This window comes from Colletotrichum aenigma (genome assembly GCF_013390185.1).
Source record: "Colletotrichum aenigma strain Cg56 chromosome Unknown KSG_Cg56_contig05, whole genome shotgun sequence".
NCBI lineage: Eukaryota > Fungi > Ascomycota > Sordariomycetes > Glomerellales > Glomerellaceae > Colletotrichum > Colletotrichum aenigma.
In genome coordinates, this window is record NW_023500911.1 from 5,039,828 (window position 1) to 5,066,564 (window position 26,737).

The 26,737-nt window shown below is 44.9% G+C and overlaps 4 protein-coding genes across 4 annotated transcripts; 1 reads left to right on the forward strand and 3 right to left on the reverse strand.

The window, feature by feature from the left end:
• Positions 1 to 127: 127 nt before the first annotated feature.
• amt1-2 (Ammonium transporter 1) lies at positions 128 to 1,803 on the reverse strand (the record flags this gene model as incomplete). Its single annotated transcript, XM_037324236.1, has 4 exons — positions 128 to 473; positions 522 to 1,199; positions 1,343 to 1,662; positions 1,711 to 1,803. 4 exons carry the CDS (start codon positions 1,801 to 1,803, stop codon positions 128 to 130), a joined length of 1,437 nt encoding a protein of 478 aa, XP_037177495.1.
• A 4,158-nt stretch (positions 1,804 to 5,961) lies between these two features.
• On the reverse strand, positions 5,962 to 6,289 carry CGCA056_v008990 (uncharacterized protein; the record flags this gene model as incomplete). Its single annotated transcript, XM_037324237.1, has 2 exons — positions 5,962 to 6,201; positions 6,257 to 6,289. The coding sequence occupies 2 exons, from the start codon at positions 6,287 to 6,289 to the stop codon at positions 5,962 to 5,964; spliced, it is 273 nt and encodes a 90-aa protein (XP_037178126.1).
• Positions 6,290 to 15,923: 9,634 nt separating this feature from the next.
• On the forward strand, positions 15,924 to 16,502 carry CGCA056_v008991 (Zinc-type alcohol dehydrogenase-like protein; the record flags this gene model as incomplete). Its single annotated transcript, XM_037324238.1, has 1 exon — positions 15,924 to 16,502. The coding sequence occupies one exon, from the start codon at positions 15,924 to 15,926 to the stop codon at positions 16,500 to 16,502; it is 579 nt and encodes a 192-aa protein (XP_037178125.1).
• A 664-nt stretch (positions 16,503 to 17,166) lies between these two features.
• On the reverse strand, positions 17,167 to 21,108 carry CGCA056_v008992 (Ankyrin repeat domain-containing protein 50; the record flags this gene model as incomplete). The annotated part of the gene is made up of 1 exon (XM_037324239.1): positions 17,167 to 21,108. One exon carries the CDS (start codon positions 21,106 to 21,108, stop codon positions 17,167 to 17,169), a length of 3,942 nt encoding a protein of 1,313 aa, XP_037178128.1.
• Between the last annotated feature and the right edge of the window lie 5,629 nt (positions 21,109 to 26,737).

Here is a 26,737-nt window from a genome sequence, read left to right on the forward strand (position 1 = left end):
ATCAAAGCAAGATATGAACAAGAGTATTATAGACATTATCCCCCCTTTTTGATTGTCAATGCGACAGTCTATGAACATTCCACAGCTACCTCCATATTGATATTAGCGAGCTTCTTCCGAGAAGACTCTAAACGGTCTTCTCAGGGAGAGAGCTGTGGGCAGAGCCGCCGACGGTCTGGTCGTGGCTACTACCGCTGCCAACGAGGTCGGAGACGTGGCGGGTGACCTCGACGTAGTCGTAGGCGAACTCGCCGAGCTGGGTGTCATCGAGACCGAGGTCCTCGTCATCGACATGGACACGGAGGCTGAGACCGGGGATGAGGTTCATGAGGAAGAGGATCAGACAGGTCAGGACGAAAGACCAGGCGAAACCGGCGACGGAACCAGCAAGCTGGTAGCCGAGCTGGACGTAGTTGTGCTCGATCCATCCACCATCGATGACCAAAGCACCATCGAGAGCAGCAATGTAGGAACTGCATTTTGTTAGCTGTGTTCTCCACGAAGAGGTGCAAGGGACTTACGCAGCAAAGATACCGGTCATGATGTTGCCGAGGATACCACCGACGCCGTGAACAGCGAAGACATCCAGGCCATCGTCAATGCCAAGGAGGAACTTGAGCTTGGTCGCAAAGTTGCAGCCAATACCACCAACGATTCCGAAGATGACGGAAGCCCAGGGGGTGACGAAACCAGCACCGGGGGTAATAGCGACGAGGCCAGAGATGGCACCGGAGCAGAATCCGATCGTGGACCATTTCTTCTCGAGGCGGTAGTCGAGCAGCATCCAGGTCACACCACCGACACCAGCAGCGAGGTTGGTGTTGAAGCAGGCCATGACAGCACGGATGTTGGATGCAAGGGCAGAACCGCCGTTGAAGCCGAACCAACCGACCCAGAGGAACACGGTGCCAAGCACAACATGGGTGACATTGTGGGGACGGTAGGGGAGACCGTGAACCTTGCTGTAACCGGTGCGCTTGCCGAGCATCAGGGAGTAGGCGAGAGCGGCGGAACCGGAGGAAATGTGGACGGGAGTACCTCCGGCAAAGTCGAGGGAGCCGAGGGTGAACAGCCAGCCGTTGCCGTTCCAGGTCCAGTAAGCAATCGGGTCGTAGACGATGGTGGCCCAGATGAAGGCGAAGACCATCGCGGGGAGAATGCGACCGCGGTCGGCGATGGCACCAAGAGCGAGGGCGGGACTTTTTTCGTGTTAGTTCCTGGTGCTACCGGCAAAATTTGAGACCTGCGTCGCAGCGGGCGCTCTCATGCACATCTGCGGCGTAGACCAAAATCTCACCACAGATGCGCGATGGTACGACGGAGGGGGATGTGGTCTACTCACGTAATGGCAGCGAACATGCCCTGGTAGAGGCAGAACAAAATATCCGGGAGCTTCGTCGAGCCGACGGAGGGCTGGGCGACGACATCCTTGAGACCAAAGTTCGACATGTCGCCAAGGAAGACGGAGCCGGTGTGAGAGAAGGTCAAGGTGTATCCCCAGAAGAACCATTGGAAGCCCACCACTCCAACACATATCATCGATATCAGAATTAGGGACAGCGCCGACTTGCGGCGAGCCAGACCCGAGTAGAAGAAACCGACACCGGGAATCATGAGCAGCACGAGTGCTGAGCAGACCATGATCCAGGCCATATCACCAGACTACCAAAGTCAGATATGCTCGAAACCCCTTGTCGACGGTGAACTGACCTCGTAGAAGACATTGAAGTCGGTGACGTTGGTCGAGTAGCCGGCGTCGGCCTCGCCCTCGGTTCCATTGTAAGGAAGGGCGTAGAGAGACATCTTGGTGGTTGTGCGCCGGCGCGAGTGCGGTCAATGGATATTACTTGGCGAGATAGAACCTAAGAATCGTCTCTTCTTTCGCCGGGCCACTCGTCCTCGTGAACGGCGAGCAGACGTCGAAGAGGGTGGAATGGAAATAGGGTGCGGCAGGGAGGAGAGGGACGGAGGGAAGGGGGAGACCACGGTTATGAAGTCTTCCTTCCGGGTCCAGGCCAGATAAATGATACGGAGCAAAATTATCAGGCAGGCCGGGGCGTGGGCGTCGCCTTGGACCTTCGGTCCTCGTGGTAAGCTGGCCGACATTGTGCATACAGTACTAGGTAGGTATCTCTTGATATGGAACTCCCCCGAACAGGGTAGGGATGGGCAGCCCATGGAACTGGTGCAGAAGAGATGATGAAGGGGAGCTCAGAGACCGAAGAGATGGGACGGGGAGCAAGCTGATTGCTCAGTCCTCTATGCCGGGAACACCAATAGCGCAGGGCCAAGGGGTGGGGAGGAAAGCATAAAAAAGGGCGAGATGGATTCGAGCTGCATGCTGAGAAGGGCATCTTGGGACGAGCTTCCCAAATCCTTCTCCGTCTCCGAGAGACGAGACTAGGCCGCGCCGTGTTCCTCTACCGGGTAGCAGTGGTACGAGGTCCGTCTGGCTGTGGGAGAGCTTCATCGAGAACGCCCTACCCACGCTGATAGATACGTACCTGTACACCACATGCTTGCGAACCCATGCTCGTGGCCCATGTCTCCAGGTCTTGTGTGGGTCGGGAAAATATGTGGGAACTGATAAGGAATTTGGAGTGAGAGAGACCGGGGTGTGGACGGTCGTGAGGTGAGTCGTCTAGGATCGGGGGACTCGGATGGAAGCTAATTCAGGCCCTTCGACGGTGCCGTGGCTCTTGGCAAGCTGGGCCATCGAACGTTCTTTTGTCCGTTGACCACAAGTAAACAACCTTTTTGGCGCTGAAGAGATCTTCAAAGGCCTGGAAATACGATGGAGTGTTTGCCCCCAACATCACTGATGGCTTGTGCTCAGTTGATCAGATCCCCGTATGCGGAGAGAATCAACAAAGCCCACGGTCATCCGCAGGCTCAGCAGCCCGCGGGTCTGGATGCCCCATCGTCCGGTGTTGCTGTTCGTTTGTTTATCGGACGGCACGGAAAACTCGTAGGGAAACGGTAGGTAACTTCAGGGTCTTGCACCGCAGCGCAAGGTAGTCCCTCGGGCTCGAGAGTATGTCGACATTGAATGCAACACTGAAAACCAAGACAAAGTTTTCCTCGTCTAGCGCCCAGATTGCGACACGATCCAGACTGTGCTGGCGCAAGCAACAGCCTGAGCCGAGACAGCCAAGGCTGCAAGAAGTAGGCGATCAGAACACTTTGAGATTGAAGGAAAACCGATGAGGAGGCATGCTGTGCCTCATCAACGCGAGCCGCAACGGCAAAGACGTGTTTGTGAGGCGCGCGGCCAATTGAAAGTGTTCATTTCCCTTCCCTGCGTGTTGCTTAAGGCACCTCGTAAGCCCGCGCTCGCCGGCTCTTCCTGGCCACGGCCTAGTGGGGGTGAGTTCGGGGCAGCAACAGGCATCGCCGTGCATCGGATTGCTGTCTTTTTTTCAGTTGACTTGCGTATTGTTTTGATGCAACAACATCTTTGTGGTGCCATTCGATAGAACGTCCAAGCATCAAATCCAGCAAAGATGTTATTTATCGCTATCCCTAGCCGCCGCCTGCTGTCTGGGAAGCAATGACAACAAATAGCGGCACTGGTCCAAGATTAGAGCCAGGCGCCAAACGAATCCTGCGCGTTGCCGCATTCCAGAAGACTTCCGATCGGAGACGCGGACGGGACTTGGTTTTGAAGCGGGCCGCTTGATGGGAGGATGCCTGTCATCGCACCGATTCAAATCTTCGCACGAGCGATTGTGTGCGAAGGGATGCATGCGACCGTGCCTGTTGACAGGGCTGGGGCATGGTTTGCAGCTTGCGCGACGCCACAACCTCGTTGAATGTTGACATCAAACATGGAAAACTGTGTCAGAGTTGCACGACTTGTTCAGGCGGACGTTGTATCTGATCCTTCCAACTTCTACAAATATCAACCAATCGAGCATTGACAGACCACGCTGGCTGCCGGCAGGATCAGCAGTTCCGAATCCTAGATACATTGACGCAGCCACAAGCTTCTGTGCGCGGCGAGAAGGCTTGGATCGTCAGCAAACCGCCGTTTAGGTTTGACAAGACTAGCTTCGCGCCATCTGCTGAGCTATCGAGACGTTCGGGACGGAAAAGCAATAAGGTGGGAGCGTTTTGACTTTGGAGAAGATGGCTTCCGGTCCCGTTTGTGCGGGAAGAAGCAACGATACCGGAGAGCCTCTTCATCAACGCCCCGAGGGAAAGGCTTCACAAGAAGAAAGCCCGATGTCGCAGACCGTGCTGAATCGTGGACCGCGACTTGGGTGCCAATCCTCTTCGAAGCTGGGCTAGGTCTCAGATGTCCAAGAGGTGCACTCAGCGAGACGGTCTGGGAGGCCCCAGGGCCGGTGGACAGAGACCGAATCGCTAATCTGAGCTTACATTGGAGCGAGCTGGATGGGGATATGTCGGGCCCCAGAAGCGGAAAGGTGGGTTGGCTAGGCGAGCGTGGCCGGGGCTGGTTCCGTGGATGGCTGGCTTTGATTGCAGCGGCTGGCCAGGTTGATTCGCGCAGGACCGTTGGAAGGATCCTGCAAGATGCAAGACTTTTGCTTTTGTTGGTCTGACTTCTGCTGCTGCGCCGTAGGCTGAAATGTCGGGAATCCTTCAGGTCCACCAATAGATAAGACACTGGCACATGTGCAATAGGCAGGCCGCGGGTGCTCAAAGAACGTTGAGCGGTAAGTAATTGGAATGTCTAAGAGACGCCATTGAGTGTGGCCTGATATGGTGTATCTATTCAATTATGGGGTGGCTGTTGAATATCGATGGTTGACTGATGCAGCCAAGCAACCCGTGGATGACGGGGCTGACTGATGGCCATTGGCAGGTGACGGCGGACAACTTAAGAGCAAGATAGTACGGGAATCGCAGCCTTGAGGATATCGATTGATAGCCATAATGGCTTTACTTGATTTCACCTACCGAGCTGAAAAAAGAGCCATGGTCGTGGCGTCGTAGATTGCCCACGATGCGGGTGACGAGAACGCCAGGTGGACGACTTCACGAGCCAAAAGTGTGTGGTGGTGTCTTGGAAGAAGCCAAAGTGTCGTCATGGTCGCCCGGATGGAGCACGGAGATGTTAAAGCCAAGACATTGAAATGCCTCTGAGACCTCTCATTTGATGGCGAAGTCTTATGGTTGTTCAATATAATCCATCAAGAGGGAATGTTGTCGATGGTGGTGGCACGCAGTATGAATCATGGATGATTTGAGGTGGATGAACCAAGGCCAGTGCTCACCTTTTTTTCTCCGGATGCCCAGACCGAGGCTTCTCCAATAGCAGCACCGGGAAAGCGTCTTGTACTCACCATGTATCCAGAGGAAGGGTACGCTAATAGGAAGCTGCTGCGTCTGGCTCCATTTCTGCTGCCTTGTGGACAGTGGACAATCTCCCAAGTGACAGGACATGAACCACCACCCTCCACCCACCCGCCGCGAAATACTCGCTCCACTGCCACGAAGCCTTTAAGAGAAGCTGCTTCACAGGTGCTTCCCCATTCGCCAAAGCTTCTTATCTCTCGGCACGGTGGAGGCTTGTGTCTAGCGGCATCTTGGCACTGATAAGGCCAGCCAGGGTCCGCTGGAACCAACCGAACCCATGCCCGTCATGCAAGGGTCCCCCCATGTCCCCCTTTCCCTTCCCACCGCGACCGGTTGAAATGGACTGGACCGTTGAAGGTGAGACTGACGGTCGACCAACTTTGACCGAAGGAAGCCTGAGGGAAGCATTGCAGGCAGCCTGTTGGGTGACATTGCACATCTATCCTGCTGCTGCAGTTTACGGAGCCCTCGTCCAGCTCCCAACCCAGGCCGTCGGGTTCATCCAAACATGGACCACCTGGAAACATCTCTATTCAATGAAATTCACTCGTCTTATCTGGACATGAGAAGATCACTGTTTTCCATCGTCGATTGAGCTCTTATGAAGTCTTGTAAGAGGACGGGTCGTGAAACTGGTCGTCATGCTGCACCTTTACGGTCGACCGCCACAATCCCTACCGTCTCATATCCGCGTCCCCATTCGCGTCCTGATTCGACTTCCATCCCCGCCCAGCCTGGACTGCATCGGCTCAGAGAAGCCGGATAGCGCTTTTCTGCTCTTGTGATGCAGATAGTCTGATACCGCAGATATCGCAGCAATCTCTGATAGCTGGTCCCCGATTGTCTGACACGTCTTTGCTCCCTCCTGCTGGCCGTGCGCTGGCGCATTTTGATTCAGCTGTCACTCGCTTTCTGTCCTCGGGGTCAATCTCATCCCCCGCCATTCCCATGGACTTGTGGCCATCATTATTGCCAAGCATGCCTCTAAGTGAAGATCAACTCAACGCTATATCTAGACTCTGTACCCAGCAGCCTCTCGCAAACGCGAACAAAACTGTCAATATCGGAGGTCTGTCATAGTTTCGAGAAGTGAAGTCGGAATAGACCATCTTGAACCATTAGAGCACTCTTCATCACGTCACACAGCGGCCGCACGGAGCTTTTAGAGTTCTTAGACCACACCTGTTCCTGCTCCTGCCGTCCCGTCAATCTGGTATCGTCCCACTGACTTGCGTTCTTGCGGGCGTTCTCACCCATCCATGTCTTGGCCGAGCACCCGACCAGAACCACTCAAACAATCTCTTAGCCATCTGAGCGCTTGCCGTAGCCATTCACGTGTCTGCGGGCGCAAGACTCGCAGGTTACTTATACCAGCTTCATCCCTCTCTTCAAACGTTTGGTGATTGCGTCACGAGGGTTCATCTCGTAAGATATTCCAACGATACTCGAACGTTGCTCGATGACGGCATTCGCTCACACTCCCTGACCACAACTGCAACGACCTCGCAAACCGAGCCATGGTATTTCAAAGAATTCCATTGAACACGCCGATTGCGGTATTGAATTGAGAATGGATTATGCAACAGGCTCACGTCATGAGAGCGTTCTCTAGGTTTGACGTTGAGGTATACAATCAGCAACATGTTATTTCTAACTTTGGTCGACTGTGGAAACCAGAGTTCGAAATAGTCAAAACGAGCTTCGGATCGAGGTCTCTGATACCGATGCCAACCAGCGAACATGAGGTTCCATTCCAGTGGAAATGTGGACTCGAGACGAACTTCACAAGTGCTACAAGGCCGATAAATTAGACTTTCAAATGAGCGTAGAAATGTATAGTGGGAAGATTGATCTCTGAGGCAAGTGAAGAGACTGGCATTATAGTAGTTGCTATCATTTCTACGATAGAATACATAACTCTGTGTAATAAACCCCAGTAGATGATTCATCTGCGCAAAACTTCATCTCTAGTACTCATAGAGGTAAGTCTTTCTTTTATTAAGTTCTTCTTAATATTAGAAAAAACTTCTAAATTAAATAGACTATAGTTAGTATAGTATTAATAGAGATATTCTAAGTAATAGCTTTATAGGTATAAAGTATCTTATACAATTAAGGAGTAGCTAATATTCTATTACTAGTATTTATAATTAAGTTAGAGAGCTAATTATAAAGCTAATAATTATAGAGAAGTTTTATTATTTATTAATTAATATTTAGTTATATTAATTATAGTAGTGATTTCATTAATAGCGTTTAAATAAGTTACTAATTACTTTATAGTCTCTTATATAATACTATAGTAATTACTATAAATACTATTAAAACTATAAAGTGGGGGATAACTACTATCTATAATTCTTTTAGTGTTAAATAACTTATAATAAGTAAAATATATTAACAGAATAGCGATAGTATTTAGGTTAGAGATTATAAGATTCTTTAATATAGTATATATAGTGTCTAGAATATAAGTAATATTTTACATACTTCTGTTAAGACTCTACTTACTGTAAAAAGCCTTTTTAAATATATCTATCTGTTACGACCCGTTATGCAGGAATAACAGATAACCGACCCACTTAGGCATCAGGCGGCTAGAACAGGACATTTGTACTCTGCAGGATCACGGGAACAACAGGGACTCACTTGGAACGGAAGAACTATGGTATAAGTCACGTGACGATAAGATAGGACTAAGCAGATAGTGTGGATTAATGAGCGCTCAGCAGTAATTACTGAGCGCTCACTCATAATCACTAAGCGCTCACTAATACTTAGTTAGGAATCAGTAGTAGGACAAAAGGAACTATTTAGAACTTATATATAGTATAACCCTAAGCCTAGGTTATAGTCAGACTTCTATAGCTCTTCAGCAATTAACTTAATATTCATCCTTATAGATACTCTCAGCTTACCTTCACTATAAATTATTTATTAAGTCTAAGACTGATCACTTTAGCCTCGAAAGACTAATCTACTATAGCTTATAACCTACAACCTAGACCACAACCCTAATATACTATTATAATATATTAATCTCCAGCTTCTATTAGTAGACCTTACTATTAGATAGCTAACTATAACACTTTAATTGCTCCTATTTAATAAGTTAACTATTAACACCTACTAATAGTAAAACGATAAGTATATCTTCTTATGCTTCAGCTAAGTCCCCTACCCTAGGATCTTTATCTTCCTCATGCAACCGGCCTTAGAGTCTGGCGTAGGAACTTGCCAGCGTTAAAGATTATAACATATTGGACCTTAAGTATAACTCCAACAGAGAAGGCTTCTTCACTAAAGAAGGTTATAAAAAGCTTTGATGTATTATCTAGAAATAAGATGCTAAATCTAAAGAAATATAGACCTTTATTAATAAAAATACGTAGGCTATAAATAACCTTAATAAGCAACTCCAGAACGCTGGATAAGCTTATAAGAAACTTGAGAAAGACCTCAGAGGAGACGCCAACCTCAAGAAGGTCCAAGAGCTCTAAGAAGAACTTAACACCCTCCAAGCTGCTGCTAATATTATTACTACCCCTATTAGAGGATAATATAAACTTAAGCTTAACACCTTAATCACTTATAACAGCACCTCTAAATAACTTAAGAGTTTCCTGATCTAAGTTAAGAATTACTAGAACTTCTACTATAGCGACTTCACCAGTTAAACTGAGAAAATGGTTTATATAGCCACCTACCTTCACAGAAGAGCCCTTAAGTGGTTCAAACCTATTCAAAAAGAATTTCTCAAATATAAAACACTAAATAAATGCTTTACTAAGACCTATAATATCTACAGCAGTTTTTAAGGATTTAAAGACGCCCTATGCTCTCTCTCTTCTAAAACCCTAATAAGAAATAATAAGCAGAAAGGGAACTAATATAACTATAATAAACTAAATCTACTAAGGAATATATTACTATATTCTAATAACTTAGCGTCTAGCTTAACCTTACTAAAGAAACTAAGATCTTTATGTTCTATTAAGGACTTAAAGATAAAGTTAAAGATGAGATTATTAAGATTAACCACGCTAAAGACTTCCTTCAGTATTCTAACCTTACTATCAAAATTAATAATTAACTTTTTAAACGCTATAAGGAAAAAGGTAAAAGATAATAAGGACTAAACTCCAGACGTAAATACTAATAGTAACCCTAGCAGAAATTTAACCACCAATAGAACAACAACAAACCCCACAGCAATTAGAACAACCCTCAACAAAGCATTACTTATAGATAATACAGCAGACCTATAGATCTCAGCATAATAACTAAATCTAATAATAAGAAACCTTAGAACCCTAAATGCTATAACTGCAATAAGTAAAGCTATATCGCTAAAGACTATAGACAACCTAAAAAGCTCCCCTGGAAACCAGTAGCTAAGCAACCCTAATAAGTTAATATAATCGCAAAAGCCCTATATATATCCCAGCCCTAGACCAGATATTATAATAATAACTACTAGATTCACCTCAAAGATAAAGAAATATTAGGACACTACCTAAGGGATAGCAACCCTAAACAGTCTAGATATAATATAACCATCCTAGACACTCACCCTAGGACCTTAGTAATAATATATTCTAATAATAGCAAAGTTGCTAGAAAACCAGTTGAATAACTTAATAAGATGCTATAAATTCAGCAATTAAAGCTAATCACCCCACATATAACTAGCCAGCAACTCTATTATAAAGAATAATAAATCTAAAAGGAGATAGAGCTAATTAAGCAAGAAGATAACAGATAAATATAACTAATAGAATCTGAAGAAGAACTAGAATATTAATATAACCTCCTAATAGAATAATAACTCCTCAGTATAACCTACAACTAGACCTTTAGAGAAGGAGAAAGCTCACCCTATAACTCAAATAAACCTTACGACGTTGCCTAATAAAACGCTCAGATAGAAATCACCTATAGACTCACCCCTAGTGTGGACAACACTAGTTCTAAAGAAGACTCTGATACTAAAGAAATAACATAACAACTCCTTTAGTATAAAGAAGTGAATATATTATAAGATAAATAATAACAGCACTTCTATAGGATCTCAGCAGCATAATAGGATTAAGATTACACCCCTAAGCTCTACACAGAAGACCATCCTGCATTATAAAGTAACTACTAATAATATTAAACCTTCTTATAGCCTTAATATTTCTTTAATAAATGCAAAGAATATATAGGAGATAAGTATAACTATTAGTTCTACCCTAGAAGATATAACAACAAACCTGTTAAGGATGTTTATGCTATATATATTATAATTAGATAGATAATAACAACTTTTAACAAAATGATTACTACCTTTCAACCAAGCCTACAGTTCCCTATGAGATGCCAGTATGACAACAGTATGAAATAGAACGAATGCTAGCGCGACAAATGCCAAGTCTATTATTAAGATAAGGCCTGCGCATAGAGAATTATAAAGAATGGACTAAGACCTCCTCAGGTTAAAACCTATAAGAACAGCCTCACTAAGGTAGTATGGGAAGGAAAACGCATCACCTACCTAGGATAGGATAACTAGAGCAGTTAAAAAACTAGGCTTACCTACTAACGATAGATCATAATAGGTAATAAGGAAAAGATCTATCTACTAAATATTATAAGGATATAAAAATAATACAGAACTTAAAGTTACTATTAATAAATAGATAACACTTATGCTAATTAACAGTAGAGCTAAAGCAAACTTTATTACCCCTTAAGCCATTAATAGGCTAGAAATATAATAAGGAGGAAAAGAGCAACTATATTAGTTATATATAGCAGAAGGAGAAGAATTTAAGTATAAAGGAGGTACTATCTATAATAAGACTACGCCCTTTAAGATAAGCTACCTAAATTAAAAAGAAAGAATCTAATTTGATATTGCCGATCTAGGAACATACAACATAATGCTAAGGTTACCCTGGCTATAAACAAATAACCCACAGATAGATTAGAGCAAAGGCTAACTCTATTAGGACCATAACGACTTAGTCCCTAAGCAGTACTATAAAAGGCAGGCCTCAAATAAGCTGACATAATAAGAAACAGCAAAATGATATATCTGCTACCTTAAAGCAAAAGAAGCTATATTATAACTATTAATAACAACAGATCTCAAACAAACGAATAATCTACTTCTATCTATCCCAGAAGAATATAGAGTTTATAAGAAACTCTTTATAGCTAAGTTAGAAACAGGACTGCCTAAACATACTAGCTTTAACCACAAAATCCCCCTCAAGGAAGGAAAAGAGCTATAATTCAATAAGATTTATAGATTTAACTAGATTAAAATAGAAGCCTTAGATAAATACCTTAAAGAAAACCTTAAGAAAGGATATATTAGACCTTCCACCTCACCAGCAGGAAGCCTAATCCTATTTATACTAAAGAAGAACAGAAAACTATAACTATATATTAACTACTGCATACTTAACAAAATAATAATTAAGAATTATTACCTACTACTACTTATTAACAAAATGAGATAACTTCTCTATAAAGCTAACTAGTTCATAGCCCTTAACCTTAAAGGAGCTTATAACCTTATTAGAATAAAGTAAGGAGAAGAATGGAAGACTGCCTTTAGAATATAAAAAGGACACTTCAAATACCTTGTTATGCCCTTCAGCCTTATTAATACCCCTGCAATATTCCAGAATATAATCAACTAAGTTCTATGCAAATATATTAATATCTGCATAGTAGTCTATCTTAATGATATCCTCATCTTTTTATTAACACTTAAGAAATATAAAAAAGATATGCACCATATCTTATAAGCCCTCTAAGAAGCTAAGCTGTTAGTTAAACCTAAGAAAAGCAAATTCTATATATAAAAGGTGGAATACCTCAGATTCACTATCACCCCTAGGAAAGTCTATATATCAGAAAATAAAGTTAAAGCTATTAAGGAATAGCTAGTACCTAATAACCTTAAGGAAGTCTAAGGATTCTTAGGTTTTATTAACTTCTACTGTAAGTTTATTAAAGATTATAGTAAGATTATAATAGCTTTTATAAGCCTCAGCTGCAAAGATATACCCTTTATATAGGAAGAACCATAATAAACAGTATTCCAGAAGATTAAGGACCTTATCGCTAGTAAGCCTATCTTAATTATTCCAGACCTAATAAAGCAGTTTGAAATAGAGCCTAATATATCTAACTATATAATTAGAGCGTAACTATCTTAATAAGATTCAGAAGGATAACTATATCTATACGCCTTCTTCTCTCGCAAGCTCTATAGACCCAAACTCAACTATCAGTTCTATAATAAGGAACTCATAGCAATTATTAAAGCCTTTGAAGAATAGAGACCTAAGCTCTTAGGAACTATCCACAAAATACTTATGTATTTAGACTATAAGAACCTTTCACACTTTATAACTTTAAAAGTATTAAATAAATAACAGATTAAATAGTTAAAATTCTTATTAAAATTCAACTTCTAAATTATCTACTATAAGGGATTAGATAATAGCAGAGCTAACACCTTTAGCTGATAACTACACTATAACATCCTAATACCTAAAGAAACCTAGGTGATCCTTAAAGGAAATAATAATAGAGACCTAATACTAATAACTAAACTCTTAATAATAGCTGGACAATCTAATACTAGCTCACCTAGCGAACTAGATAACGAAATAATTATGGAGTTTCATGCTCACCCTATATATAGTCACTAAGGAATTATAAAAACCTAGAAATAACTATAATAATAACATAGAGAAAAGGTCACTAGAGAATATATAGCAAAAGTAATTAAGGACTGTAAGGTCTGCTTTAAAAGCAAACCTGCTTAACATCAACCTTATAGTATACTACAACCTTTACCTATACCACAAACCGCCTAGCAATCCATATCACTTAACTTTATCGTCAAACTACTGAAGTCTTAAGAACCCCTTATAGGAGTACACTTTAACAGCATTCTCATTATTATAGACTAACTTATAAAGTACGCCTAATTGATCCTATATAAGGAATTAAGTAACGCTAAAGAATATGCCTATATATTTCTCAAATATATTATCACTAATTATAGAATACCTAAGGAAATTATGTCAGATAGAGATAAGATCTTCACCTCTAACTTTTAGAAGTTAATCATATCATACCTCAGTATTAAATAATTAATATCTACTGCATTCCACCTGCAGACTGACGGACAAATAGAATAAATTAACTAAATCCTTAAAACCTACCTCTACGCCTATATTAATTATAACTAGGATAATTAGGTTATATTACTATTAATAGCCTAATTTGCCTATAATAGTGCAGTAGGAGAAAGTATTAAGGAATCCCCCTTGTACCTTAATTATAGATTTAAACCTACTGCTTATAGAGAACCCTAAGCAGGCCTAGCTCCAGTCAAAGCTGTTGCCTCAGTATAATAAATTAAGGATATCTAAGATAACGCATATAAAGAACTCAAATTTATATAATAATAAATAGTATGGTTTAGTAATTAATAAAGGATTAAGGGACTAACCTTAAAAGAGGGAGATAGCACTTATCTTATATAGCAAAACATCAAGACAAAGCAACCAAATAATAAACTTAACTACAAAAAACTCAGACCTTTCAAAATCTCACAAGTGATTTCATTAGTCAACTACAAACTCAAACTCCTAGAAACCATAAAATACTACCTAATATTCTATATCTCACTTCTTAAGCCAGCCCTATAAGGTTTACAAATAGATAACCTCATTATTATAGAAGATAATAAACTAAAATATAAAGTAGAATAAATTATAGACCACCTTAAAGAGCTAGAAAGGTATTAATACCTTATCAAATAGAAAGGATATAGATATAAAGATAATACATAGGAACTAGCTAAAAATATCACTAATATAGCAGAAGAACTTATAATCTACTAATAATAACACTAAGAATGAGAAGTTATACTAACACCTTTTATACTAGTCTAAAAGAACACTAAATATAAGCAAATTAAACACCTATATTACTTCATTAAACCACCTACTAAAGTAGATCAACTATAATAAGGAAAACTATTTATTCACTTAGGAACCTTAAAATATAACTAAGACTCCCTTAATAAGAAGTTTAAAGTACTAGGATTCCAGTCGCCTAGAACAGCATCTAGGTTAACCACGCTAAAACCACCTATCAACTACACCTCCTGAACTGCAGGAGACCCTAAAAAAGGAGCCCCAGAAGACTTATCTTCCTCTGCTACTACTAACATCTCCTTACAACCTTTCTTAAAAATCATCTGCTTCGCCTTACAAACGCAATCCAATTTGGCAAGAGCTTCATTCACTTCAGCCTACGCCTTTTGCAGCGCTTCTATTCTCTTCCAAAACAACTCTTCAGTTTCCTCCTCCTCATCATCCAAACAACAAGATTCCACTATTAATCATTCCACTATAATAAGTTAGCAAAAAATAAAGGAACTATATAAAAACAGACCTATATTAATAGAATATATTATTAGAAGTATTATAAGAATAATAAGTGCTACTAATAGCAATATACTCCCTACACACCAGGGAGCCTAGCAGCATTTTATAGCATAACCCCTTAGAATAATAACAATAATAAAGCATGACTTTAAATCTGTTCTCAGTAATATTAAGAGAACAACAGTAATAACAAAGCGTGGAAATTGCAGGATTATTAATAATGCAACCTGACATAATATTAGCATCATAAGTAAATCAGGAAGCATAATTAATAGATCCCCAACCTAGGACTAACAACCTACTTATATTAGGTCTTAAGGATAAGACCTTTAGAGAGGGGACCTGATGTTACAACCTGTTATGCAGGAATAACAGATAACCAACCCACTTAAGTATTAGGCAGCTAGAACAGAATATTTATACTCTATAGGATTATAGGAATAATAGGGACTCACTTAAAATAGAAGAACTATAATATAAGTTATATAATAATAAGATAGGACTAAGCAGATAGTGTGGATCACTAAGCGCTCAGCAGTAATTACTAAGTGCTCACTTATAATTACTAAGCGCTCACTAATACTTAGTTAGAAACCAGTAGTAAGATAAAAGGAACTATTCAGAACTTATATATAGTATAACCCTAAGCTTAGCTTATAGTCAGACTTCTATAGCTCTTCAGTAATTAACTTAGTATTCATCCTCACAGATACTCTCAGCTTACCTTCACTGCGAATTACTTGTTGAGTCTAAGACTGATCACTTTAGCCTCTAAAGACCGATCTACTACAGCCTACAACCTACGACCCAGACCACGACCCCAGTATGCTGTTATAACGTGTCAATCTCCAGCTTCTGTTAGCAGACCCTACTGTCGGATAGCTGACCGTAACACTATCCCCTTAAAGACCTAGGCCTAAAGGTTATTAATATTTAAAGTGATAACTTTGATAGATTTTAACTAGTTAATAATGTTCCTAAGAGTGCTTTAGGCGATTATAACGTCCTTATCCAGATTAAGGCTGTTTCCCTTAACTACTGAGACCTGGCTATCCCTAGGGTATGTGCTTCTGAAAACCAGTCTGGCCAGTTTTAATGCTTATGTGCTGATAAACCTAGGGACTTTACCCCTTTGCAATGAAGACGCCTGTTATTGCGGGCTCCGACGGCGCAGGCATGGTTTTGGCTGTTGGGCCTAAGGTGAACGACTTCACCGCTGGTGATAAGGTCTGCGCCTTGTTCCACGAGCTTCATCAGACCAACCTAATCACACCCGAGGCCTTGGGAAGTGGTCTGGGCGGAGTTGTTGATGGCACCCTGCGCAAGTACGCTGTGTTCCCTGACCACGGCCTAGTCATTGCTCCGTCTACTCTAGACTCTGTTGAAGCTAGGACTTTGACTTGTGCGGCTTTGACAGCTTGGAACGCTCTTTTCGGTCTGAAGAAGCTGAAGGCGGACGATTGGGTTCTGACTCAAGGCATTGGCGGCGTCAGCTTGGCTGCTATTCAATTCGCTGACACCACAGGAGCGACAGTCGTTGCAACTACGTCTTCAAACGACAAAGCTGACATCCTCAAAAAGATGGGTGTTTCGCATGTCATCAACTATCGAGATGTTGCCGAATGGGAGATGCCGCCAGGGCCCTCACTATCGAGGGACTTGGCTTCGATCATATCCTCGAGATTGGCGGAGCAGCTATTGTGGCCCAGTCATTGAAGGCAATCAAACTTGAAGGCCTTATCACGATAATTGGCTTCTTGACCTTCGCTGAGAATGACCAACAGCCAAACTTGATAGAAGCTCTAAATCATATTTGCACTGTTCGAGGCATCTTCGTCGGATCTCGGGAGCAAATTGTCGAAATCAATCGCGCTATCGATGAGTGGAATATCAAGCCGATTGTAGACGCTAAGGCCTTCCGCTTTGGAGAGGCACAGATGGCTTATGAGCGCCTTTGGGGGAGAATGAACTCTGGTAAGGTGGTTGTCAGGATTTAATGGCGTCTGCTTGCGATAAAGGAAGTTTCATGCACCGAGTATCCGCATATCAAGTCAAGTATCATACAACGCAGATGATGTCAAGAAGTGTAAGGTGTCTTAGTCTCATGTGATCTAACATCTTGTGGTACGTATGGTAACCAAATTTTCTTGATATGATCAATTGTTAGACCACTTATTCTATGCGAGCTTACCCTTATCATCAGCGAGCGATCTTCTTGTCCAGAAAACCCATGGCAAGGGATGGGGTGAACGTCTGCAAGCTTCGTTCGATTTGCCGTCCTCGAGTAAAAGTACCTGTTTTGTGATTTGCGTGAATGAAATGAAAACGGGTTAACGAAATTAGTAGTGAAAGTATCTTAGCTGACTATGATCTGTTTCTATCAAAGGTAGAGTTTGAATAATAGGACAAAGGGACTTTCTTCGTAAACAAACCGCGAAGAGCAGAACGATAAAGGTGTCTGTCCGTTCCTGTCTTCTGAATATATACTGGCCTGACCCGTGTCTAATAACAGTTTGGCAGGTTCAACATAGCCAGTCTGGGCTGCATGTAATAGTGGTGTTCGTCCCCAGTTGTCCCGAGACTCCACCTCGACCCGACCTGTCTCAAGAAGAAGCTTGACCTTTTGTGCCGCAGCGCAGACTGCACCAACACCATAGAACAAACTTCCTGCAGCATATGACAAAGGTGTTCTCCCCGACTCGTCTCTAGCGTCGACCTCGACCATACCAGTGTCTAGCAAGAGCTTCATGTTATTTGGAAAGGCCTTCAGTGCAGCATACGACAACGGGGATTTGCCTGATATATCCCTCAAGTTCACATCGGCTTCAGTATTCTCAAGCAGGAACTTCAGAACGGTTGAATTCGAGTCTTTGGACGCGGCGTATGAAAGCGGTGTTCGACCCTTGTTGCATCTGGAGTTTACCTCGATTGAATCTGATTCAACGAGTAGCTTCACGACATCATAGCGATCGTTTTCAGAAGCAAGTGAGAATGCCGTTCGGCCGCTTGTGTCCTTCTGGTCAATATGGACTTGACCGGTTTCAACAAGCAGTCTGACAACAGCGGCATGCCCTTGCTTAGAAGCATGAAAGAATGCCGTTCGGCCGTCTTTGTCCTTACGCTGGATATGGACTCGCCCAGTTCCAATAAGCAGGCTGACGATGGTGTCATGTCCGTGTATGGACGCGTGACATAATGGTGTCAAGCCAGACTCGTCCGGTTGGTCGATGTTTATCTGGCCATTATTCACAAACAAGTGGCAGATGGCCAAGTGCCCACTCTTGGCGGCGTATGACATCGCCTTGCTGAATCGAGTGTCTGCAATAACGATTTTGGTCTCTCCTAGCTCGAAGAGCAGAGCAACGACCATTTCGTTGCCGAATTCAGACGCATGCAGAAAGACGCCTTTTTTCGCATTGAAGGTGAAATCCCGTGAATGCTTGTTTAACACGGTCCATTCCTGACGGTGGGACATCTTCAAATTTTTGAGTGCCAAGCTGCTAGGATTGGCTTCTTTATGAGCAGTCAAAAATGCGTGTACAGCATCAGAACTCTGGGTAACTAGAGCCGCAAGCATTGGGGTACCATACCTCTCATCTTCAACTTTGAAGCATGCCAGCTTGTGGCGGTTGATTCTGATGAGTTTGGCTCTGTTTTGCTCAGCTAAGATGTACAACAGGCTGGCATTAGGCGTATGCCGACGTATTCTGTGCTTTTCGAAAAGATTGTCCAAGGTTATCCAACCGGCGAGATCAAACGATTGAAGAAATTCAAGCTGGCCGACTCCTGCTTCTTCCGCTTTGTCGCTGTGATACAGAACCTGCTGCGTGGCATACTGCAGAAAGGGAAATTTCTTCTCTGCCGATTCTTGCAGCTTATGGGCTTCGCCGGACGAGGCTTGTGGGAGAGTCTTGCCGATTTGCACGGATGTGGCAACATTAAGATAGTTGATGCAGCAGCATTTCAGTCTTTCATGACATTGCCCGCTGAAGTTACTGCCAAACTCGGACCAGATTTGACTCAGTCCATCGTGCTTCAGGAGAAAATCTCTCACCGACTCATGGATGAACTGGACTGTCGGGGTTTTTGCCTTGGTGACTTCAGTGAGGCCCTTGGAGGAATCAAGGATGAACCTCTTCATAATGTCGGCTGTGATATCCTCAGGGTCCCAGTCAGACAAGGCTTCGGTTGAATCGATCTCAACCCCGGACAGTATCGCAAAGTACAGTTGCTCCGGTCTCAACGGCTCCTTCGCGAAGAGCACCCATTGGATACAAAGAAGCAGTTCATCCCTGTGGTGGCGATCACGGACCAAAATGTCTCGAAACAAAGTATTCAGGTCGCTAGGGATTTCTCGAAGTCTTTGTCGAAGTCGATGCATGCGACCTCCGTCGTATTCCTTGTTGAGAATGTCCACGACCAGAACAACCCACATGAAAACTCCAGACGCCTTTTCCTGAAGATCATGGCGGATCTGCTGGGCGACTTTGCTATCCCCGATCTTCAATTCGCTGCTCACATAGTTGATGATGTCATCCTGATGCCCTTGTTGCCCTTCCAGAACGAGGCTGACTGCCTTCGAAATCGTGATGTAAGGGTAATGCCTACTCGAGAAGCAGACCTGAAAGCTCACCCTCTTCCGCGTAGTAGCTTCGGCAACGTGTTCGAAGAACGACACCGTGTTCCGTATCTCATCTTCGTCACACTCATCCAGTGCGTCTATGAAGCAAGTCACAGACAGATTCTCAATGTTCAAGACTGCCTCTTCGAAAAGGTCTTTGAGGGACTCAAGAGTCCACACTAGAAGCCCGTTTGTTGGTGTCATCATAGCTGGAAAGTCTAAGAACGTCCGAAGCTGAGGAAAACCGACAATAAGTTGAACAAGCAGCGATCTGTACATTCCCGTTGTGGACTTCTCCAGTTGCTCGCCTCGTGCGTTGAAGAAGAAGGTGATTAAAGTGCTTTGCTGCATTTTCTTGCGGTAATTCGTGGATATGAACTTCATCAACGTCGATTTCCCTGTTCCTGGTTTTCCTTTGATCCATAAGAAACCATGATGTGTGTCGCGTTTGCTATGATCCAGCCAGTCGAGATACTGAGAACTTTTCAGTACCCATTTGCATGTTCTAGCGTGCGCTCTCTTAATAGTCATTTGCCGAGCATCAATTTGTTCGAAGGTCAATGATTCCAGCAGTTGCTTTCTTCGTTCGTCAATCAGGTGTTGTTCCCCATCAACGGCAACCCCCAGGTTGCGCAACTGAGTTGATGTCGGAGCTGGCGTTGGAGAACATAGCCGACTAAGCTCAAACAACAGATCTTTGGCATATGCAGCAGCAGCAATGGCTGCGTATCCTTGCCATGCCTTGTTCTTGTGGGAGTCAGAGTAGTCGCAAATGCCGCGAATAACCAAGCAAGGAAGGGTGTTGCTTAGACCTGCAGCCTCCATTTCGAAGCATAAGAAGTTGTGTTCGATGGCAAGCTTGTCGCGAATTAAGGCGTCTTTCATCACCTGGTTGGCTGAGGCAATTGTTCCGTAGTGAACAACAAGCTTGTCCGCAGCCCGCGCAGGTCTGTCCACGATCTTTGAAGGGGCATGCCCACAAACTTCGGCACAGGGCCCCTCAGACGTTGAAGGGTGGACAACACTGCTTCGATAAAGCATGTCGCTATCGTGACCTGGACGAGCATATTCACTCTTCAAGTTTGGGTATTCATCAAGAATATCGCTGATGGTCTCTTGTATTTGGTGCCCGCCTCTCCTGTGCCGGGCTTGGAGTCCGTTGACTGCGGTGCTCAAGCGCCATGGCGGCTGGTTCAACAAACCGGTTTTCTGAAAGTTTTGACCTTGTACGGCCTTTCCGAAGTCGTATTGAACCACACTGCTCTGTCCATTACGAGGAGTACCGACCACGATATCTCCGAGACGGATATCGTTCTTGCGTGTCGGAGCGCCGCCAGCAATGCCCACCATCAGACCGATGCGGACGTGGGGAAAGCTATGCAGCATATCCCTAGCAACGGCTGTCGCGGCCGATGTGCCATATTCTGGCAACACGGCCATGACAATGTTGTGCTGCCCAATTCTGCCCAGTGTATAGTGGCTCGCATCATGCAAGGGGAGGTCGTGATGGCGCTCGTGCTCTTCGTCTAACAGCGCCTGCCCAGCGACGTACTCCGTAACTATGGCGCAGATCCAGCCCACAGTGTATTCGTGGCGCGCGAGTCTGGGTTTTGCCTCTCGTACCACGTGGCGTCGCTTGTCGAGATGCGCATGTGGTGCATAGTCGGGATTCTCGTGAAGAACTTTTCGTTTCGGCTCCATTCGAACAGGGACACGGGGGTGCCGACTTCGTCACAAAGGGGAGAGACACGAATTGCATAGCAGGGGTAAGACACGTCAGGCTGCGCGGGAAGTCAGCTTCATTCGGCTTGTTGAGCATTCTGTTAGTTCCCTACCTTGCACACAGAGGAGCTGGGCTTCCAGGCTGGGTTCAATGGAAGTATTGTCGAGGGCTCAGCAACTTTGGCGATGAAGGCCAACAACGTGTTTTCGCAGCAACCACGAGAATACGCGTGAGCGACGGAAATGGCGACGAGAATGGAAGGAGAAAATGGATCTTGCTGTGCCGTTCAGTCTAATTCAACCCCGTGTGTCTCACTACAGCGACTGTGCCACCTTCACGTCTGCTGCAACAAGGTGTTATTGGTAGAGGGTCCCACTGTTACCCCCTGACTTTTGCATTGCAACCTGCCCGCTGACTCTTCGCCCGATAGCTTGCCTTGGGTAGATGGCAGTGCTGCCAAGGTGATAGGATGTTTTGGAGGCAACACCGTGGTGCTTTGAGGCTATCGCCGACTGGCGTTGTCCCACGAAACGATTGAGCCATCTCGACCAGACTTTCACAATGTCACGGGGAATGAGAGGCATTGTCGCGTCGATCAGTTGGTTGGGAATTGGATATGTAGCCTGCAATATCGAGTTTTATTTAGAGATGGGCGTTTACTCATACGAAACCTGACTCCATGTATGACCTCGCTGCCGGTGAAGTCCTCATCGTCAAACTCGCAACGTCGGATGAGCATCTCACAGCGTACTCAAACAAGATTCCCAATTTCTTCTTACTTCAAAGGACTCCCATTGGCAAGCTTTGGCTCCTAAAGAGAGCAGTAATTAATGCGATGTGTGACCACATGGCCTTTTTACGCCGGACAGTACAATTCCATCTGCGACAGTGTTTTCGCTATGAATTAATCACGGTAGTTGTGATTGTAAACTCTTGGTCGACCCGGATGACAGAACGCGTCCTTCGAGACGCGTTGCCTTTCTGGCCTTCCCGCACTTGAATGGGAACGAGTTCCACGTCGCTACGATTGCTCTTCTTCCCATCTGACCAGGAATCGTCTTCCGACTCTCTGCCTCTGTGTCCTGAACGGCAGGTCTCTGCAAATGCAGGTCTATTGACCTCAATACCGCTCTCGTCGTCACCTCCCGGTCTTGGATTGGCTTCATGGTGTCTGTTATGTAAACTGTGGTTATGACCGTAAGACCGTTTAGCGGCAGAGTTAGCGTCAAAACGTAGTCGAAGGTATTGACGTAATGATGGGATACAAGCAACTATCAGCGCAATGTGCTCGTCGAGGATAGCCCATATTTCTTGGGTAGACGTCTGTTAGCACTTGGAATCCTCGGGGATATCTTGAAACTTTGAAAGTAGGTATAGGCTCAAGGCTGAGTCAAACTGATAGAGAAAGCTTACGAATCATGGTGAGCGATTTTGAGGACGTTGGCTCAAGTTGTATACTCAAAAACCTCGCTAGGCTAACGGCAATATCAAACAGGCCCAGGGCGAAAGTTGTATAAATGCCAACCATGGTGCTTCTCTTCATCTGTAAACCCTTAAGAATGAAGAATGGCATAACCAGTACTTTCCACACTCGTTAGCACTCATTTGTGGAAGCCTGGCGGCGGAACTCTCGACTAACTGCATAGATTGGCACTAAAATGTAATGCCCACGACACATGGAAAATAGTTGTCATGATTTGGATGCTGCAGAGACCTGATGGGTTCAAAAACGACCTGGAGAGGCGGCATTAAGCAAGAGACTAGGGGAAGGGCTTTTCAAGGGTCGCCATACCAATTACGCTCGATGGGCCAGCAAAGGAATAACTGTAATGAAATCGAAACGATATAACCTGAGACGCAATAGACAATTGTCGCGTAAAGCATTTTGCGCAAGACCGTCATAAATGGTGGGAATAATTGGAGGTATGTCGCGAGTAGAGCAAATTTGCAGAAGTAAAGAGCGCTGAAGAAGGGGAAAATGGTCACCCAGATTAACTGAACTCTAGACATGAGTCTCTTCCGATATTGGGTTCAAGTGGATGCATGCGTGGTCACTCACCTTTCTCACATGTTCAAGCTTAGCGGGGTTGGCCTCCCAGTTGAAGAGGGTGTAGTTGATATCAGGATGCAGTACGTCTTCGTTGCGCATAAGAATAACCAAAACAGCTTGTGCTACACAGCTAAACCATGCGATGACCAAAAGTCCATCGCTGAGTGCGAGAGGCTGTGACTGGATCTGCAGCCGAAGCCACAGTCGTGCTAGGATGAGAAGACCTGACAAACCGAGGAGTGTGAACAAGCAGCCCTAACAACAGTGATCGCAATGTCAGCCTCGCCACATCTAAACTTCATCGCTGAAAAGGTAGGAAGCATACTAGCACTCCAGCAGCAGAGGGTGCTGCCATACTACTGATCATTGGCGAGAAATCGTCGTTGTGATATGTGGAGAGTATTGGAAATGCACCATCTACTCGTAGTATAGATTATAACAAAAAAAACAAAAGCGCCAAACGGAATGGATTGAGTTGAGAACTTATTCCGTGTCAAACAGCATTCAATCGCAGTATCGTCGCAACTTGAATTAGAATGCAATAGACCCAGAGACTGCATTCCAGAAGGCTACACGGACAGTCAAGTCAACACATCAGACGATTGGGTCTGTTGATGAATTTTTCCAGGCCCTGGCAATTTAAAATCACATGAGGACTGTTCCTGCCAGGGTTCAATTACCCCTTGTAGTGACTTCTGCGGCAAGCAATACTGGGGGACCAACGCAAGCGATGTCAACAAGGTTTATGACAAAGTGTTGCGAAATCTTTACCCTGCGATACCCCCATGCTTGCTGTTGTTATCCGGATGTATCCGGTAGGTCTACGAAATAGGTGGGATTTTGTCGGACCTAACGTGTTCGAAAGACAACAGGAGACCGCTTGAGCGTTGGGTCTAGCCTCTATTTTCTTGCTTGCGCGTATCTTTTCCATTCGTAAGGGGAAAAAAAAGGAGCGAAGTCAGTTATCAGCTCCAAAGTTCTGTAAAGCTATAGATGTCTTGATCTAACATCCAGATGGCAGAGACTGAGCTTGGCTGGGCTAAGCAGCCCACGGGCAACATGGCTCGCACCGCCAAGTGGGATCAGCAGTTCAGCACAGCTTCCGTGCTCGTGTTCACGGAGGCAAATGAGCTGCGGTCGTTTAAGATTGCAAGCCCCATCAAGCCGAGGCAGATCTGCGTACGAGTGTGCTGGATGTTGCAGGAAACGAGTCATTTTCACCGCTTCAGTCGGCCATCTTCGGCCCCACTACCCGGGATTCAGGCCCCATTTTCTATGCCGCCCGGGGTTGGCTTTCAGCATAGATTCGGAAAAGTCTTCGGGGCCGCCTTCACTGGTGCAGACGTTGGTTATCCCCTGTTACCCTGGCAGATTGTGAGTCTGCTAACGGCGGCCCAAAGTCCTACAAAGCCGAGGCTTATTCTCAACATGATAATCGATTGCCGTGTACGGTGTGGCTTCTATTGGCCTCGTTTCACTTCCTCCCAGTTAATCTCATGGCCTCCATGATGCTTGAAGACTTTTTCGAAAACTCAGCTCTAGTTTCTGCCGTCTTCCTGGCGGGCTTAAACTTCTTCGGTTCCTTCAGTGTTCTTGCCAGCTGTTGCAGAAACAAACGCCGGGCTCGACGCCGTTCTACATTTACTCGCGGTGGCTTCTATTACCCAATGGGCCACCGCGCAAACCATCATTGTCGATGGGGTTACAGTTGGTGGATTTCTGAAAGACAGGCTCTGGGTAAGATATCATGTCCCGCACTTTGAACGCAACGAAGGAAAAAGTCGCCCCGGCCGTTAGCTACGTCTCCTGAGATTTTCTCCCGGAAGAGTCTCTTCAACTGACGGATCAGGCTCTTCTCAAGCTCACAAGGTTAGTTCATACTAAAGTCTCATAATTTCAATTCGGCGGCAATGCCACTGGAAAATATCAAGTTCATCTCAAAGGCGTGTTGCTAAGCGCTACAAGATGTATTCCTGAAACCTCCTCTAGCCCAACAAAAGTTCCTAGAAAGCTTTCAATTTACTTCTAAGCGACATTTTAACTAAGACTGTTTCTATCGTGTCCTCATACGTTAATGGTTCCGGTAATCAGGACGCCTCTAAATGCGCAATCAACAGTACTAGATAGAACGATTCGATGTTGTAATGAGTCAACTTCAGGGATATGGGCCTACCACGCGCACCATCTGAGCTGATACTCGTGTCCAGCATTTCTAACTCGACCTCGGTAATGAGTTCCTTCTATCAAGGGCTCGCATGTCTTTCTTCTGAGAACTATTACACCAACTGTACTTTGAGAGGATTTCCGGAGTACGTTGTTGAAGCGTCCAAGGTAGCCCAGATGCAGCATGCGGCCAGCTCCGCCCGCACTCATACCTTGCGCCTTGTGGTCACAAATACCGGCCGCGATTTCAGCGGCCGATCTCTTGGTTCTGGTGCTCTAATAATCTGGACGAACAAGCTGAAGAGACTTGAGTTCTACAAAGAATACAGCTCCCCAACGCACACAAGATTTGCGATGAAGGTCGGAGATGGAGACCTTATCTACGAACTTTACGAAGCTGCAGATGCGCATGGTGTCGTTGTGGTTGGAGGAGAGGGCAAGACTGTCGGCCTCGGAGGAGGTTAAATTGCTGGTGGCGGGCACTCCCTTGTCAGCCCATTGTACGGTCTTGCTGATGGTCATGTCCTCGGCATCGACGTTGTGACGCCCGATGGTAAATCCATCCCAACGAGTGAGAAGAAGACCAGACCTGTTTTAGGCTCTCCGGGAGGTGGCAGAGGCACCTTTGGCGTTGTGACTTCGTAGTTCATCAAAGCCCATCCCAGCTTACGCGTCATCTTCGGTGCCAGTTTCAGCTTCGGTATCAATGGTTCTGCGGTCGGGCACCTATGAAGCATTCTGGGAAGCTGTGCGAGCTGACTGAGAGATGATGCCCACTTTCAACGACCGTGGAAACTACCAAGGTTGGTTCTTTCACACCCAAATAGAGGTGGGTAGTGAGTACTGGTACGTGACGGGTCAGTTGGATGGGTTGCCTACACAAAATGGTCGTCTTTGTCGTATGTAGAGGGTCAGCCTGCTCTGCCTGCATTGATGCTATTCGTTCCAAGCCTTGCTCAGTGACATTCGAAACAACGAGGAATTCAATAATCTCAAATAAGAAATGGACCCGCGATGTTAAGCCCTGCCAGTTCAGCTGAGTTACTCTTGACTACTCCCCCAGTCTTGATTGGTTCCACAGCAATTCCTCGCGTTGAATTGGTCAACCAGCCAATGAGTTGAGACAAACAACCAAGACAGGCATTATCCTCACGTAGAATTAAGCTTGACGAGATGATGGATATCTTTCGCAACATTTAACTGTCCGAATTCTCCGATCCCGATCTGTGAGCCAAACCGGCCCCGTGGGAGATCCCACGTCAGCGTGTCAGACCCAGCCTCAACGCCTACCGCGGGTCAATCGATGATGCTGCGCCCACCGCGATTGCAAACCAATCATGTTATACTAGTCTTTCGGCTGAAATTCGTCATCCCTAACCTCTCGGGCGCTCATC